The sequence below is a fragment of the Tribolium castaneum genome, chromosome 9 (genome assembly GCF_031307605.1).
Source record: "Tribolium castaneum strain GA2 chromosome 9, icTriCast1.1, whole genome shotgun sequence".
Classification (NCBI taxonomy): Eukaryota; Metazoa; Arthropoda; class Insecta; order Coleoptera; family Tenebrionidae; genus Tribolium; species Tribolium castaneum.
Window position 1 is genome coordinate 12,232,731 of NC_087402.1, and position 15,441 is coordinate 12,248,171.

The following is a 15,441-nucleotide window of genomic DNA, read 5'->3' on the forward strand; positions in this document are numbered from 1 at the left end:
AAAAATTTACAAACTATAATATTCTAATCGTTTGTGTCGTCTTAAACGACCATTTATGTTACTAAATTACAACTCGCTCTAGTTCAAATTGACTGAAATTTTGCTCTTGAAGGCGCTATCAATCGCTTTTAATCAAAAATAAAAAAATCACTCTACCTTTATTGTCAAACTCATTCCTTTCGTAGATTTTGACATGGTCAACACCCGTACAATTCAAAGCTTCCTCCAAGTCAATTTTCTCAAATGTAATATCCATATTGTGATTCTGTGGTGAAATTAAATGCCAAGTACAGTTAACTCCAACTGGATATTTCGAAGGAATGTTGAAAAACGGAGACTGGATCTGACCAGTAGTAGAATGGATACTTCCTCCACAGTTTGCCAAAACAATTCTTGCTTTAAAACCATTACTTGGATCATTCAATTCGGTGAAAAACCTCACGAACATCATATTGTCGGTACTAAACTGTGAGTTGGGTTTTTCGCAATATTTTCCAATTATTTTCGAGTATTTCGTTCCACCGTCGCGAACTTCCACATATTCATGTGTGCAACTAGAAAAATTAGATCCTTTTGTGAAACGTATTTTTTGCATTTTTTCTCTAAACTGTGTCCAAGAACATGTCAGAACAATAAATATAAAAATTATGCAAGCAAATAAAGACAATATGAAGAAAGTAGAATAATACAAACTTACAAAAACATGTTAAAAACAACGGAGGATATTGTTGTTGGTTATTTAGGACAGAGATGTAAATAAGATTTATATTTTTAGCGACGTTTCGATTTTAATTAAATAATCATCGGGCTTTAATAGTGATAGGTCTTGCTTGAAGGGTTCGTGCCATGTCAATATTCAATACTGAAGCCTGATAATGATTTAATTAAAATCGAAACGTCACTAAAAATATAAATATTGTTTAGATCGCTGTCCTAAACACCCAACAATAATTTCCTCCATTAAATTTTTCAAGGGCAGAAATGTCATTTCACAAGTTAAAAACAACGAAGAAAAATGTAAAAGGGACAAAATAACAAAACAAATAAAAATATAAAAATGTAAATAAATAAATATAATAATTAAAAATGTCAATTTTTATTTATATCTTTATAACTGTTACCTATTTTATCGAAATCGGTTTGAATACTGACGTTGTTAAAACAATTGATATATAAATTTTCTAAAACTAATCTTTTGACTATTCAGTTCACTGTGTAAAAAAATGATGTTATTATAATTAAAAAAAAATGTAGTTTCAAGTTCCAACAGATTATTTAACAAAGCCTGTGTGCACTATATTGGCACTCGACAAGTAATATTTATTAAGATGCATTCGGTATTACGCTCTTTTTGCTTTGACCGTTCTCAGTTTACTCATTTGCGTTTGTCATTGCATATTTTTTTCTCCACTACGTTCGGCATTAAAGATTGAATTCTCACAGATAGCGTTCTACGTGCTCCGAGATACAAGTTTGAGAACTTAAAGAAAACTTAAAGTTTTCTGGCATCATTAAAATAATAGTTGCTGTTACTTAAAAGTGAACTTCAGACAAAACATATGTGAAATAGAATACAGTGTTGTGGATATTTGGTTTCGTCACCCACAATAGATATGTGTCAAATGTCAAATAAAAAATGTGGTTCTGGTGTAGAGTTCTAATTCTTATTCGGTATTAGATCAGTTGCTCTAAACTATCGATCAGTTCTAAAATCTATCTACAAAATCTACGGAGAATAATTCCGAATGTACCCTTAGGTTCTTTATTTCTCTTTCTAATACAAAGCGAACAAAGAATCCTTCTATCAAGTAGGCATATTATTTAATTAATTTAATTAATCGGATAAAAAGTCCTCTAGTCCTAGTCCTCTAGTGCAAGGCCTTTTGTGATTGGGTACGTAAAGAGTTAGAACTTTTTTGTAAAGAAACTTTAGCTTAAGAATTGCCCTATAGGCACCTTTCAGGTGGGGAGCGAATTCTGATACAAGCTGTACTGTTGTTTTTAACAGGTTTTTTAGACAGTTTTGTGTTGTTCTATTTTATTTATTGTTTTGTACATTTGTTTAACCTTTTATTACCTATATTTAAATTTCGGAGTGCACTTGTATGGTGGGAGGATCACAATTTTATCCTCTTTATTTGACCATCATTATTTAACGTTTAGTTCCAGATAAAATAGTCTGTGCTTTTTAGTGTTCCCTCCACCACATAAGTGGCAGCATTGTCATTTAGGTATTTTTTTTTAATTTCATTGAATTTGTGTATTTTTTTTAATGTTATAGAAGTGCTATGTAATCTAAGAAATTGTAAATTTACCATCATTTTGTTTATAACCTTTTTATGCATTTATTAAAGTCCAAGATGTTATAAGTTTGTTTTTTTATTTTGCATTTAATTAACACTTTTGAGAAATCTGAAACTCACTTTTTGGCGACTTTTAGATCAAATCTGTCGATGAAATCAATTCGAAGTGTTTCACCAGGAGGTGCCATTATGCGCCAGTTACACTCAACATGGGGTGGAGGTATGTTTGGGTAATTGGGGGAATGTATCTCTGTTGAGTTGGCGAATTTTGTTAGTTTTATTTCACTGTCGCAAGCGTACGATATTTCGCGGTAGCGTATAATAAAATTCTGCAAAAATAAATTTCAAAACAAGATTTTTGTGTAAGTCCAGTTTTTAAATACCGATAAACTCGTAATCCCTCCGAATTTGATATAAGCGTTGTTTCCGGTAGTTTTGAGTGTTGGGGGTTTTTGGTCACCACAATATTTACCAGTGCCGAGGATTGGAGAGTCTGGGAATTTTCCATTTCGAATCTGGAACTCATTTTTTGGATTTTATTTTCATTAATATCAAATTTTCATACAATAAGGTAGTTGTCGCAACCTTTGTTGGTATCATGGTGGATGTTGAAGTATAAGAATTCCAATTCTATGGTCCTACCGCTACGTACAGTGATGTTCCATTGACACTACATGTCAAAAATAATAATTAAAAAAATGCGTAAGAGTATAAAAATAAGGTAAAAGTGTCCTTTAAGTAAAAGTGAAATTACTGCTTTATGTTCGAATTTTTGTGGCGAAACACGTTCCACATAATACGATTACAATTTCATTATCTTTAAAAAAATTAAAGGAAAAACGACACCGAAAAGATGACAAAAAAACTGTTTTGTAAAGAAAACAATGAGAAAAGGAATAGAGGAAAAAGCGTTTTGTCGCAAAGAAGAAAAACAAAAACAAGAGTGGTTTTTCAAAAAAGAAAAAGATAAAAAAGTGCAAGAGCAAAAATAAAGGCGAAAGTAAAAGTAAGAAGAAGAAGAAGATGAGCAACGTTGTAAAAAAGAACAACATCGCAAGAAGAAAAACAACAACAAGAAGAAAAGTAGTTAAAAGAACGACGTCGCAAAGAAAAGAAAGACAGATATGAACAAAAGGAATAATAACGAAATTGTAAAGATTAAAACATTGCGTTCACAAAGAAGAACAACAACGTCATAAAGAAGAAGAAAAGCGTTGCAAAAAAAAGAAAGATAAACGATATCATAAAAGGAGAAAAACGGCGTCGTAAAAAACGTAAAGAAAAAAGATCATTGTCGCAAATTTAATTTAATAATGTAATCTACTAATAGGGAAAAAAATCTCGTAAGAAAAAAGAGAAAAAATGATGTCTAAAAGAAGAGAAGGTACGATTCCACAAAGAAGGAGAAAAGCGTCGAAATTAAGAGAAAGAGTAAAAATTACAAGAGGAAAAACAATATGTCATAAGGAAGAAAGCAGAAGACAAAATGAAAAAAAAAGAAAAATGACGTCATGAAATAGTAGAACAACCTCTCCAAGAAGAAAAAGAAGAAGAAAAACGATGTTGGAAAAAAAAGAATAAAGCCGCAATTAAAAGATATGGGTAGAAAAACATCACAAAGAAGATATAATGAAAGATAAAATTTGTCGTAAACAAGAAGAACGACGTCGCAAAAAAACAATAAGAAGAACAGCATCGGAAAAAAGGCAACAAAAGAACGACAACGAAAATCAATAACGTTGCAAGGAAATGCAAGAAGAAGATTAAACAAGAAAACACGTCATCGTAAAGAAGATTTAGAAAAATAAACTACATTAGGAAGCAAAACAGTGTAAAACACAGAGAAAAGAGAAGATAAACGATGTCGTAAGCAAGAAAATCATCGCGAAAAAGAAGAGGAAGATAAACGGAAGGCAAAAAAAGAACCACGTGTTCACAAAAAACGGCGTCGCAAAGAAGGGCAGAGTCACATAAAAGAGAAAAAAGAATAAAAATAATAAATAAAAAAAGAAGAAAGACATCAAAGAACGATTTGGCAAAGGACGAGGCAAATAAAAAAAACACTAAAAAAAACTAAGTAGCCACTATGAAAGAAAAAAGGAAAAAGTATAAAATCGAAAAGAAAGATTTTTAGAAACTAGAAGGAATACATTTGAACAGTTAAAAAAGTAAAAGTTAAATTATCGAAAAAATTAACAAACATAATAAATACTCATTGCGAAGAAGAAGGTTGCTAAGTAAAGATAAAACTGAAAAGGATGAAATCATTTAACAACCGAAAAGTGTTTCTAGACTTATAATTAATCAAAACTAAAAAGTCATAAACTTCTATCTTGCCAAATATTACTGAACTAAAGTTATAATTAACTAATGAACTAAATTCAACTATCAGAGTAGAGAAAAACATACCACGCTATTGTATGTTCTTAAATAACTACTCCTTGAATTATTGTTGTAAATTATATAATCAGTCGGAGCCGTCAAAGTACCTCCACAACCTACAATCTCGCGCTCAGTCTAACTTCAATAAATGCCTGACTTTCTTACTCTCTCTGACAAGTGCTGAAAAGCCAGTTTTGTTCCCATAACGATCTGACTTAAAAACAACTTTCATCATATTTGTTGTATAAATGCCCGGATTAGAAGTAATATTGCTTAGACATGTTTTAAGCACCGAAGTCCAATCTTTATCAAGCCTTTTTTCAAAAATTTCAACGTAATCGGCATAACAACCACCATAAGTTGGTTGTAGATCCATTTCCCTGAAATAAATCCTCAAACTATTCATTGGAATTGTGGTCAAAATCCATTCGCATTGAAGATTTGGTGCATAACCGTTTGGAAAACCTGGAGATGTGATTGTTGTATAATTCTTCAATTCGTTTAAAGCGATTGGTTCTTTGGTACCACACCCATTTGCTACAATTAAATTTTATCAAAGGAATAAATTTTTCATTTTTTTACGTTTCGGTGATGGTTTGTTAGTGTTAACAACCGATTCAATCTCCAACCATTCAATAATAAATTTCGTCAAAGATCTGGACGTGCTATAACCACTGAATTTAATCAAAACAATATTAGAGCTAGTTTTGATCGCGTCAGGAAGAGTGGAGCCACAAAATTCACCAAGACTTGGTGCCTCATCAGTTGAACCGTCATAAATCTGTAAAATTTATCAATAGCTATTGTCGATTTTGATGTTTAAACTTACGTAAATCGATGAGAAACACATGCTGTCTCCGTTTTCCAGTAGAATATCTTTGAAGGTTAGTAATATGCGTTTGCCAAACGCCACAGTAATCGTCCAGGAGAAGTCACCATAAAAGGGGTAGTTTTGGTAGTAGAGGGGCGAGACTATGCGACCTCTTGGCCCACTTAGTTCGTTCTCGTGGTCTAGGAATATTATTACAAATAAGTGACCAACAACAAATATTTATTAACTTAGGGTCAGTTTATGGAAAGCTATGTTAATATTTAATTCGCTGTTAAATGTTAACAATGCGATTAGACCAATCACATTTGTTCAGTTTGGTCACGTGATCATTTAATTGCGAATTAAATTAATGACGCTTCTATGAACCCGTCCTTAATCTTTTAATTTCGCCGTAATCGGCGTTCGAGAAAAATTAAACATTTTAAAAAATTTAATTTTTTCTGAAATTCTTTTGGTTACCAGAACTTAAAATCCAAGAGCAAAATGGTTTATTCAGACGAATTCTACGGTTCATTTTACGTCTCACACTGTTTTTTTTACAAAATTTGAGTTTCTCAAAACTGTTATGGTCAAAGTCACTAAACCCTCAAGTTTCAATGGCTTTTTCTTGAAAACCATTTGTCATAGATCGTTTTGATCTTTGCCGACGTGCTGAGAACGTAATGTTATGTCTAGAAAACCAAACCATTTTATAAACAATTTCATATTCTTAAGTTGATTGAAATCAAAAATCAAAAGTTTTTTACCTTCGACCTTTGAACAAAATCACTTGTTTTTCAACGATTTTAAACGACATTTACGTATTCAGAACGTGATTTTACGTCAAGAAAACTTTATTGTAAACATTTTTACAATATACAGTTGATCCAAATCAAAAATTCATTAAAATCAATTGTCCTGGTAATGGTAGTAAGGAGTTCGACTATGCCATATTTTGGCGGACTTACTTCATTTTCGTGGTCTGGGAAAGTCATTAAAAAGGAAAAACAATTGTTATAGAAACCAAAAATAACTATTGAGTTGATTTTTTCGATTCGCTGTTTGACTAAGAGTGAAAATTTTAAATTTTTTTGCATTTTTTTTCGGAAACGAGAATTTAAAGAACATAAAAAAATGAAGAAAAACTATTATCACCTAACAAATTTGATTTTTTAGTTTCGCTTATTTTGGTTATAGAAAGATGAGACTATACGACCTTTTAGCTCATAAATTTCGTTTTTGTGGTATGGGAAGGTTATTAAAAATAAAGGAAAAGCAATTATTCAAACTAAATGAAAAACTATTACACCTTAACTTGATTTCTTGATTTCGATGTTTGGTTTCGCTGGAATCGGCGTTTGAACAAAAATGATAATTTTAATATCTTTTGCGTTTTTTCTGACATTAAAAAATTGGGGCAAAACCAAAAATTTCGGAATGAGCTTTAGATTATCTATCGAATGGTCAAAACCCAGAGCCATTCCAGCCAATAGATCCGATTAGAGAGGTGTTTTTAATAAAAAGAAATCATAAATCGAAAACTACAAATTAGAAATCAAAACAGTTTTTTAGGCGAATTCGGCGGTTAATTTTACGTATTATACTGCCATTACAATGTTTAAATTTTTGCCTAAAATTATAATGGCTTTGAATTTTCAACAACTTGAAAACTTTCTAAACTAATGCATGTTGACGTGCTATAGTATCCTAATCAGGACGTGATTTTACGTCTAGAAATATTCATAATATATAATTCAAACATTTCTATAACCTTAAGTAGATTGAAATCGAAAATTTGATAAATCGATTTCAATTTTTCAGTCAATACTCCAAAAACATTGTATGTATTTTTCTATGTTTTAGAGTCCTTAAAAGTGAAACACAACGACATTTTTTACTACCACATTTGAAAATTTCAAAATTTTAAATTTGATAACTTGAATTTCCGGCCCAAAAATTTTTATTCTCTACATACTCGAAACAACTTTAAATTTGTAAATTTGACAAACGAAATAGCGCACTCAAAATTTTTAGCTAAATTAGAAATTCAGCATTGATAAATCTAAATTTTTAGTCTTTACTACTCTTGATATATTCAAAAATGGTTATTGGGTGAGTTTAAAAATTATACAGCGTGCTCAAAAACTGGCGCACCAACTCAATGGTGTGTGGTAGAGAACTGGTTACATATAAAGGTAAAAATAGTAAAAAAACTTTGTATTAAAGTTATTGATAAATAACGGATTTTAGATAAATGATATGTGGCAACGTTGTCTAACAGTCATGATCGCAATAGAATTTGAGCAACAATAAAAATAAATTATTTTTGAAACGGTTTCCTAGGAAATAATTCCCAGTGTTGGCACATCTACACATTGCGATTTTTTGGATGAATTTTATTTTTTTTAAATTAAAAAAATTGCTAATATCTGATTTAAAATTTAAAATTTAAATTTAAAAATAATTATTTATCGTTTTGTTACGGAACGATTACCTGGTATGAAACATGAAAACATAAAAAATAATGAAAACTAAAGAAGTTAACACAATAAGTTTGTAGCTCCAGATTTTTTAAAATATGACTTTAGGAATTTTTTCAACATTTTTCCCGTAGTCTGCACTTGCTTCTCAATAACGTACCACTGAGTTGGTGCGCCAGTTTTTGAGCAGCCTGTACATATAATAATAACGTTATAAACTTTGTGGCTAAAACAAGCCGCCAGGAGTCACAGTGATGGTACGTCAACGGATCATTTAGGGTGCAATTTTTTACACTTGTTGACTTGAAAAAGTAGGTGATAAAGAAGTACGTGAAGCGTTTTTAAACTTAGGAAGCAAAAATTGAAATTAAAATCACACGAAAAGTTAGGTTATTTAAAATTTCATATTTTTCGGTTACTTTTTAAAAAATGAGCTTAATGATACTAACCAAGGCTCTACACTCAAATAAATTTTTTCGTTGTAAAATCATTTTTCACTCAGGTTTTTTTAATCTTAAAACTAAAATGCTAAATTTTTACAGTTTATTTTAAAGCGTGTTATAATTTAAAACCTAGACCCACCTATGAAGTTACTTACTTAAGACGTATTCGGCGTAAAAACCCTTGACTTGACCATCGGAACGACTTGTTTTCAAAAAAATACACAAATTGCCTTCGTTCGTGATATTTGTAGGAAGATCACTACCACAAAACGTCCCCAAAAGTTTACCAGTGCCATTATTTTGTCGTATCTCCAAATAGTCGGTATTGCAGTGGTCTGATTCCACCAATCCAAAGTAGCTAAAACTGAGCGAAACGTGATTACCTTCTGTTACATCAATCGTCCATTCGCATTCGGTGTCAACTGGGTACTTTTTGGGGTAACCAGGAGAAGCAAAGTACCCAGCAACTGATGTTAGAGTCCCTCCACACACTAAAATTATTTGAGTTATGATAAAACCAAACTTGAGATAGGGTAATTCCGTGAAAGCAACCCCTCAATTTTATTTTTATTTTTTAGCAAGTTTCTTATAATTAAAAAGTTTTTGTAAGCGTATTAACATAAATGTTTTGACTTCATAAATGGCTACGAAAAAAAATACAAAAAATAATTTACAAAATCCCCTAAATAATTTAAATTTATTTCAAAGTAAAAAGTGTGTTGCCTGACTGCAGGTTTTAAGCTTAATAAATATAGCAAACAAAAATTATTTCTAAACCAGATTTATTTAGTAAGAAATGTAATTAATTATATTTAATTATTTCATATTCTTTTGCTTGAACAACTATTCAAAACTGTTATAGTTTTTTGAAGATTTATGAGTTTGCCATAGATTTTTTTTATAGAAATATTTACGAAGTACGGTGTTCGATATCAAACTTTTCAAGTTATTGTTATAACTTTTAATCTGACTTTAAAATACAATTTACATAAAAAAATTACTAATATATTCTTTTTCAAAATATTTACAAAAGGTTCATTTGTTTTATAACCCTTTAATTCATATTTGTTTGATAAGAGGAAGTGTAGATTAAACAGTTTTGTTGTAAAAAGACATCGAGTTTTTTTAATTTGATGTTTTCCTGATGTAGTTTCGTGCGTTACATTTGGAAAAATCTTTCTATGCTACCTCTCCAATTTGTAGCTCAAGCAAAATTTTTTTCGTGTATTGCATATTTTTAAGACTAATTACTTAATTGGTTTTTAGTTTTGTTTGTCGAAATAATAATACTATTTCAACGTGCTCCAATAAGGACAAAAGTATAAATAGAAATTCTTGCGAAGTACGGCGTTGAACATCCATGACATTATACATATTTATTGAGACCTTTAACTTTTTAAGTTTACAGTAACATTTTAACCTAGTTAAAATAATATTTGCTTAGAAAAAATTACTAAACCAAACCAATATTTTTCTCAGAAAAAAGAGGTCCATCTGCTTTATAACCACTTAATTCAAGTTTGTTTGTTGAAAACAAGTATAAATTACATTTACGATTTTGTCGTAAAAGGACATTACTATTTTTTCATTATGTTTTATGGAAATTTTTGAAAAATTTATGCCATTCTGTTAGTGCCTATCCAATTGTTTACTCAAGCAATTCTTTTCCTTTTAGTATTACATATTTTTGAGTCTAATTAGTTCAATATTGATTTGTTTATAGAAATCATAATACTTCAACGTGCCCAAATAAGAACAAAATTATAATAGAAATTTTTACATCGAAAAAAATACATATAAAAATATTTTGTTTTCTCATAAAATTTACAAAATCTCTATTTGTTTTGTAACCACCTAATTCAACTTTGTTTAATGAAAGCAAGTGTATAATAACAATTTTGTCGTTGTTTTTTGTTAAATGATATTTCCATTTGATGTAGACTTTACACCAACTAATTTGTTTTCTAAAACATTTTTTTTTCGTTTTGCATATTTTTAAAGTTAATGAGTTTATAATTGGATTGTTAATCAAAATATATTACATAATAATGTTTCAACGTGCTCAAATAAAAACAAAATTATAATTCGAAGTTTTCATGAAGTATGGTATTCAATACCCAAAAAAAATATTTATTATAACCGGCAATATTTTTAAGTTATTGTTTGTAATTTTTTATCCAACGTTAAAATATAATTTACACGGAACAGATTACAAATCAAAACTAATTTTTTTCTTGGAAAATCAGTAAAGAGTTCATTTGTTTTATAACCATTTAATTTATGTTAGTTTAATGAAAGCAGGTGTAGATTAAATAACTATCGTAAAAAATTATTTAGTTTTTTTAAAAATGATGATTTCAATCGGATGTAGTATGAAAGAAAAATGTCTATACCATCCTGTTATTTCCGCTCCTATTTGTTTAACCAAGTAACATTTTTTTCAAGTACTCCATATTTTTAGGGTTAATGAATTTATAATAATTGTTTATCGAACTGATATGTTTCAACGTGCTACTAAGTACGGCGTTTGATATCCAGGACAGTGCTGCAACTTTTTAAATTATTGTTTATAATTTTGTATCTAACGTTAAAATAGTGTCTCCTGCGACATTGTCGTCCTGCGTGACAATACAATTTACATAGAAAGAATTACTAAACAAAATGTCTGTCTATTTAAGTATTGGTAGAAACCAGTAACTTTTTTAAAGAAATATTTTCTATCCGTTTCAGTCTTAAGCAGTTTGTCAACATTAAAACGATAATGCACAAAACAAGATTAAAACCTCATTTCGTTAAGAATATCAGTATAATTTTTTTCTTTGACTTAATTAATGATAATGTTGTAGAAAAGTGTATAATCTATGAAAATTGAGGGGTCCAATTCACGAGGTTACAAACCCGAATCGAACACTGAATAAGTAGCATAAAGAACAGTGTTGGAGTCAACAACAACATGCATTGCAGAACCATCACTTGTCAAAGTTGGAGGAATTTTCTGACAATATTCGCCCAAAAGAGGCGCTTCCGAACTCTCCCCATTGTAAACCTTCAAAATTTTAATATTTTCGTCGCAGTAGCCATTCAACGAATCCAGATGTGAGACAGTTAACGTAATGTGTTTAGTCAAATCTTTCGCAATTATAGTCCACGTGCAATTACTCTCATCGTAGTCCAAATCGTGCGAAAAAATTCGAATATGCCCTGTTCCACTCGTCACAATTCGAGCACCACAAGCTTTCTCATACTTGGCTAGAAAGCCTTTTGATGCCATGTCTGTCTGTGACACCATTTCGATGTACATTTGGTTAGTTGTGGTTAGGATGGTTTTGTTGGGAGCGTTTTTATTGCAAATTTTGGCTAAGAGGGGGAAGTCGATGGTTGGACCATCGTAAATTTTCACGTAACTGATGTTATTTGAAGTACAGTTGAGTCTGTTGGGGGCGTAGAGGTCAAAGTCTTGGAATTTTAGTTCGATTCGGAAACCTTCTCCAACTTGAATTTCGTAGCCACAAGTTGAGTTTTTGTTGTAGTTTTCTGGGTAATTTGGCGACATGATGAAGGCACTGTCTGCGGTGTATTTCCCACCACATTCTGGGAACAAATTATTATGTGAAAAAAAGGTACAAATTAAAACAAAAAAAAGATGATGAAAAAAAAGAGGTTTTTGTGTACGAATGCTCTTCAGTTATTTACTTTCACATTATATGATGAAAAATTATTATTAACACTAAGAAATCATAATTTTTGTTAGTTGCATGACTTTTATGTTTCAATAAGTAGAGATTTTTTACTGTAGAATTAATTTTACGAGGAGATTCTATATTTAAATAAATGATTTCGCTCCATCCAGTTTGGTTTTAAAACAAACATTATTAAAATATATTTTGCTTACTTTCATAATTTCGAGTTTTTGTGTCTGAATGCTCTTCATTTAAGATAAATTATTATTAACGGCAAGAAATTATTATTTTTGTTATTTGAAATAAAGTCAAACCAAAAAAATTGGAGAATTTTTATTTTAGAATTAATTTTAAGAGGAGGTTCTACATTCAAATAAATGATTTCGTTCGATCTAGTTCGGTTTTAAAATAAACATCAAATTATAAGTTTTTTTCTTATTTGCATGGTTTCGATTGGTCTTGCATGGTCTTGTGTATGAATGCTCTTCAGCTATTTGCCTCCATATTATAGGAAGAAAAATTATTATTAACAGCAAGAAATTATTATTTTTGTTATTTGTATAATTCTCATATTTTAATAAAATTAAAGCAAAAGAACTGAAGATTTTTTACTTTAAAAATAATTTGGCGAGGAAATCCTACATTCAAATAAATGGTCTCGATATCTAGTTCTGTATAAAAACAATCATTATCAAAATTTGATTTTGTTTGTTATTTGCATGATTTCAAGTTCTTGTATTCAGTGCGTCAAAAAGTCTTTAGATCAACTCTTGCTGTGAAATTTTGAACATATGTTGATTTCTTACGATTACTACATACGACAATACTGGCGTTGCAAAAAATCGCAAGTAGTGCGTTTGACACTTCAACATAATAAAAGGATAATCTATCAAAGACAATAAAAATCTGTCAATGTAAATTCCACAGCAAGAGTTGATCTAAAAACTATTTGAACGCTCTTCAGTTATTTACCTACATATTATAGGATAAAAAATCATTATCACCAGCAAGAAATCATTACCTTTATTATTTGCCAAATTTTCATGTTTTATTAATAAAATCAAAACAAAAACCTGGAAATTTTTTACTTTAGAATTAATTTTACGAGGAGGTCTACATTCCTACAACAAAATTTAAACTTAAAACATTATGATAATATGAATAAGAGAGAGAATTCGGTTATAAATTATAACAAACACCCAATGGATTTCATAAATTGTTTGTTATAAACTGATCGTTTGTTCTAACCGAACGTCGCTTTTACGGAGTAATTTTCAATTAAAATGAGTTCTAAAGTTTGAAACAGATACAGGAAATAGGTCAAGTATTAACAACTCGAAACGTCTGTTTATATATATATTTTTATAATGTTTATTGTTTTCTATAATTTAGTAAGTTTAACTCTTATTCTAACAAACAAAGTTAACAAAACCCAATTCACAAAACTTAGTTAAACTTTTTTAAAAGTTTCAGATTTGCAACTTTCGAAAATCGGTAATTTTCTCATTTATTAAATATTTTGATATCGTATTTAAGCATTTGAAAGAGAAAGCTCACTCTTTCCTTTAGTGTTATAAAATCCCACAAAAATTAATAAAAGCCAATTGACGAAACTGAATTTAACTTTTTCAAAAATGCTGAATTTGCACCTTGTGTTTCGAAAATTGGTAAATTAAAAAACACTGATATTTTCCAAAATCTCAAGAATTAAAGACTAAAAATCGTAAACATCGAAACCAGAAAACTGAGTGACTAGAAAATTGGAACACAATAACTTAATAACTCAAAATTTGAAAAATTTGAAAACCAAAAAACTACAGAATTGAAAAGTATAAATTAGAATTGATAAATTGAAAGAACGTATACAAGTAGTAACTGACAGAATAAAGAGCAGAGGAATCTAATAATATTGCAAATGTCCAAAAGACTGAAGGACTTAAAAGCAGAGAAACTGAAAATCGAGAAACTAAAATACTAAAACCCTAAGATATTATAGATCGAAAAATTTTCAGATGAATTCTTAATTTATTAGTGAAACAATATAAAAAAACAACAAAGAAGTGTTAACATTCAAGTAGCTAAGACACGGAGAAACAAAAAAAAAGTACAAAACCGAAACACTGATGACCTAAATAATTATAGAACAAATATTACAAAAAAAATTGATTTAAGTGACTGGTTAAATCTAGTCACTTGTCAAAAATAATCATAACTACGATTACCACAATCTTTTCTGTCTTATATTATAGTTTTGCATTTAACTTTCTTTCATGAAATCGACTTTAAGAGATTTTGAAAAGCAAAGAAATAACGAAAAAAGCTCAAATAATTTTTTGTTATATAAACTTTTAGATGGATGTTTTACACTGAAACTCTGAGTTTCTTAGTTATTGGCATAATTTTTTGTTTTAATAAAATCAAATCAATTAAAGAAACTGTAAAATTGCCTTACTTTAAAATTGATTTTACGAGATGGTTCTAGGTTCAAATAAGTTTTTCCTCTCCATCTTGTTTCGTTTTCAAACAAATATTACCAAGATAATTACTGGCAAACAGTATTTCCTAAAAATTGACTTACTTGTAGGTGTGCTAGTGTAATTGGCATAGAATCCCATTCCCTGAACCGATGAATCCGCCTTAAACTTAACAAACAAAAAATTTCCAGAACTCCTCAACGTGATCGGTTTATTCTGGTGACAAAGCGTCGCAATTTCGGGATACGTTTCATCTTCACCATTGTACAATTTAATATAATCCAAATGACAAATGTAAGTTTTTTCAATTTCAATTTTATGAAAAGTAATTTCAACATTGCTGCCAAAATCAACCTGGATTTTCCAGTTGCATTCAATCGAAGGGGGATACGATCTGGGATAATTAGGGGAGAAAATAGTGCCATTAGGGTGTGTTAAAATATCTCCACAACCCTCCAATTGCCACTCTAATCTAAACCCATTTCCAAAAAGAAGATTATCGGAGAGGAAGCGAATTTTAGCATGATCTGAATTCAACGTAATCAAAGGTGGGATTTTATCCCCACAATAAATTCCATATTTTTGAAACGGCCCTTCTTCTTCGTATTCTTCAACGGGTTCGACGTATAAAACCTCCACGTAGTCAAAAAGACACTTGTCTGAATCAGAGTTATTGCTTGGTACATTTTGCACCAAAACTTTTTCCAAGTCAAAGTGTGAAAACGAGATGTTTATTTTGTTTTTATCGGCGACTTTTATCTCCCAGTTGCAATTTACTGAATTCGGGTAATTATTTGGAAAGTTTGGGCTTTCGATCACGCCTCTGAAACCCTTCAAGGTGTTGTTGCACACTGAAAAATTAATTGTG

At 30.1% G+C, this 15,441-nt stretch overlaps 1 protein-coding gene across 1 annotated transcript in view; it reads right to left on the minus strand.

The window, feature by feature from the left end:
- Positions 1 to 15,441, minus strand: part of Cubn (Cubilin) — a 55,123-nt gene that overhangs the window by 12,784 nt on the left and 26,898 nt on the right. The window contains exons 24-34 of the mRNA XM_008194200.3: positions 14,678 to 15,424; positions 11,318 to 12,010; positions 8,575 to 8,910; positions 5,515 to 5,696; positions 5,268 to 5,466; positions 4,851 to 5,222; positions 4,713 to 4,801; positions 2,869 to 2,973; positions 2,687 to 2,818; positions 2,424 to 2,632; positions 157 to 554 (exon numbers count right to left, since the gene is read on the minus strand). Of these exons, the coding sequence (XP_008192422.2) occupies positions 157 to 554; positions 2,424 to 2,632; positions 2,687 to 2,818; positions 2,869 to 2,973; positions 4,713 to 4,801; positions 4,851 to 5,222; positions 5,268 to 5,466; positions 5,515 to 5,696; positions 8,575 to 8,910; positions 11,318 to 12,010; positions 14,678 to 15,424 (3,462 nt within the window). The remainder of the gene's footprint in view (positions 1 to 156; positions 555 to 2,423; positions 2,633 to 2,686; positions 2,819 to 2,868; positions 2,974 to 4,712; positions 4,802 to 4,850; positions 5,223 to 5,267; positions 5,467 to 5,514; positions 5,697 to 8,574; positions 8,911 to 11,317; positions 12,011 to 14,677; positions 15,425 to 15,441) is intronic.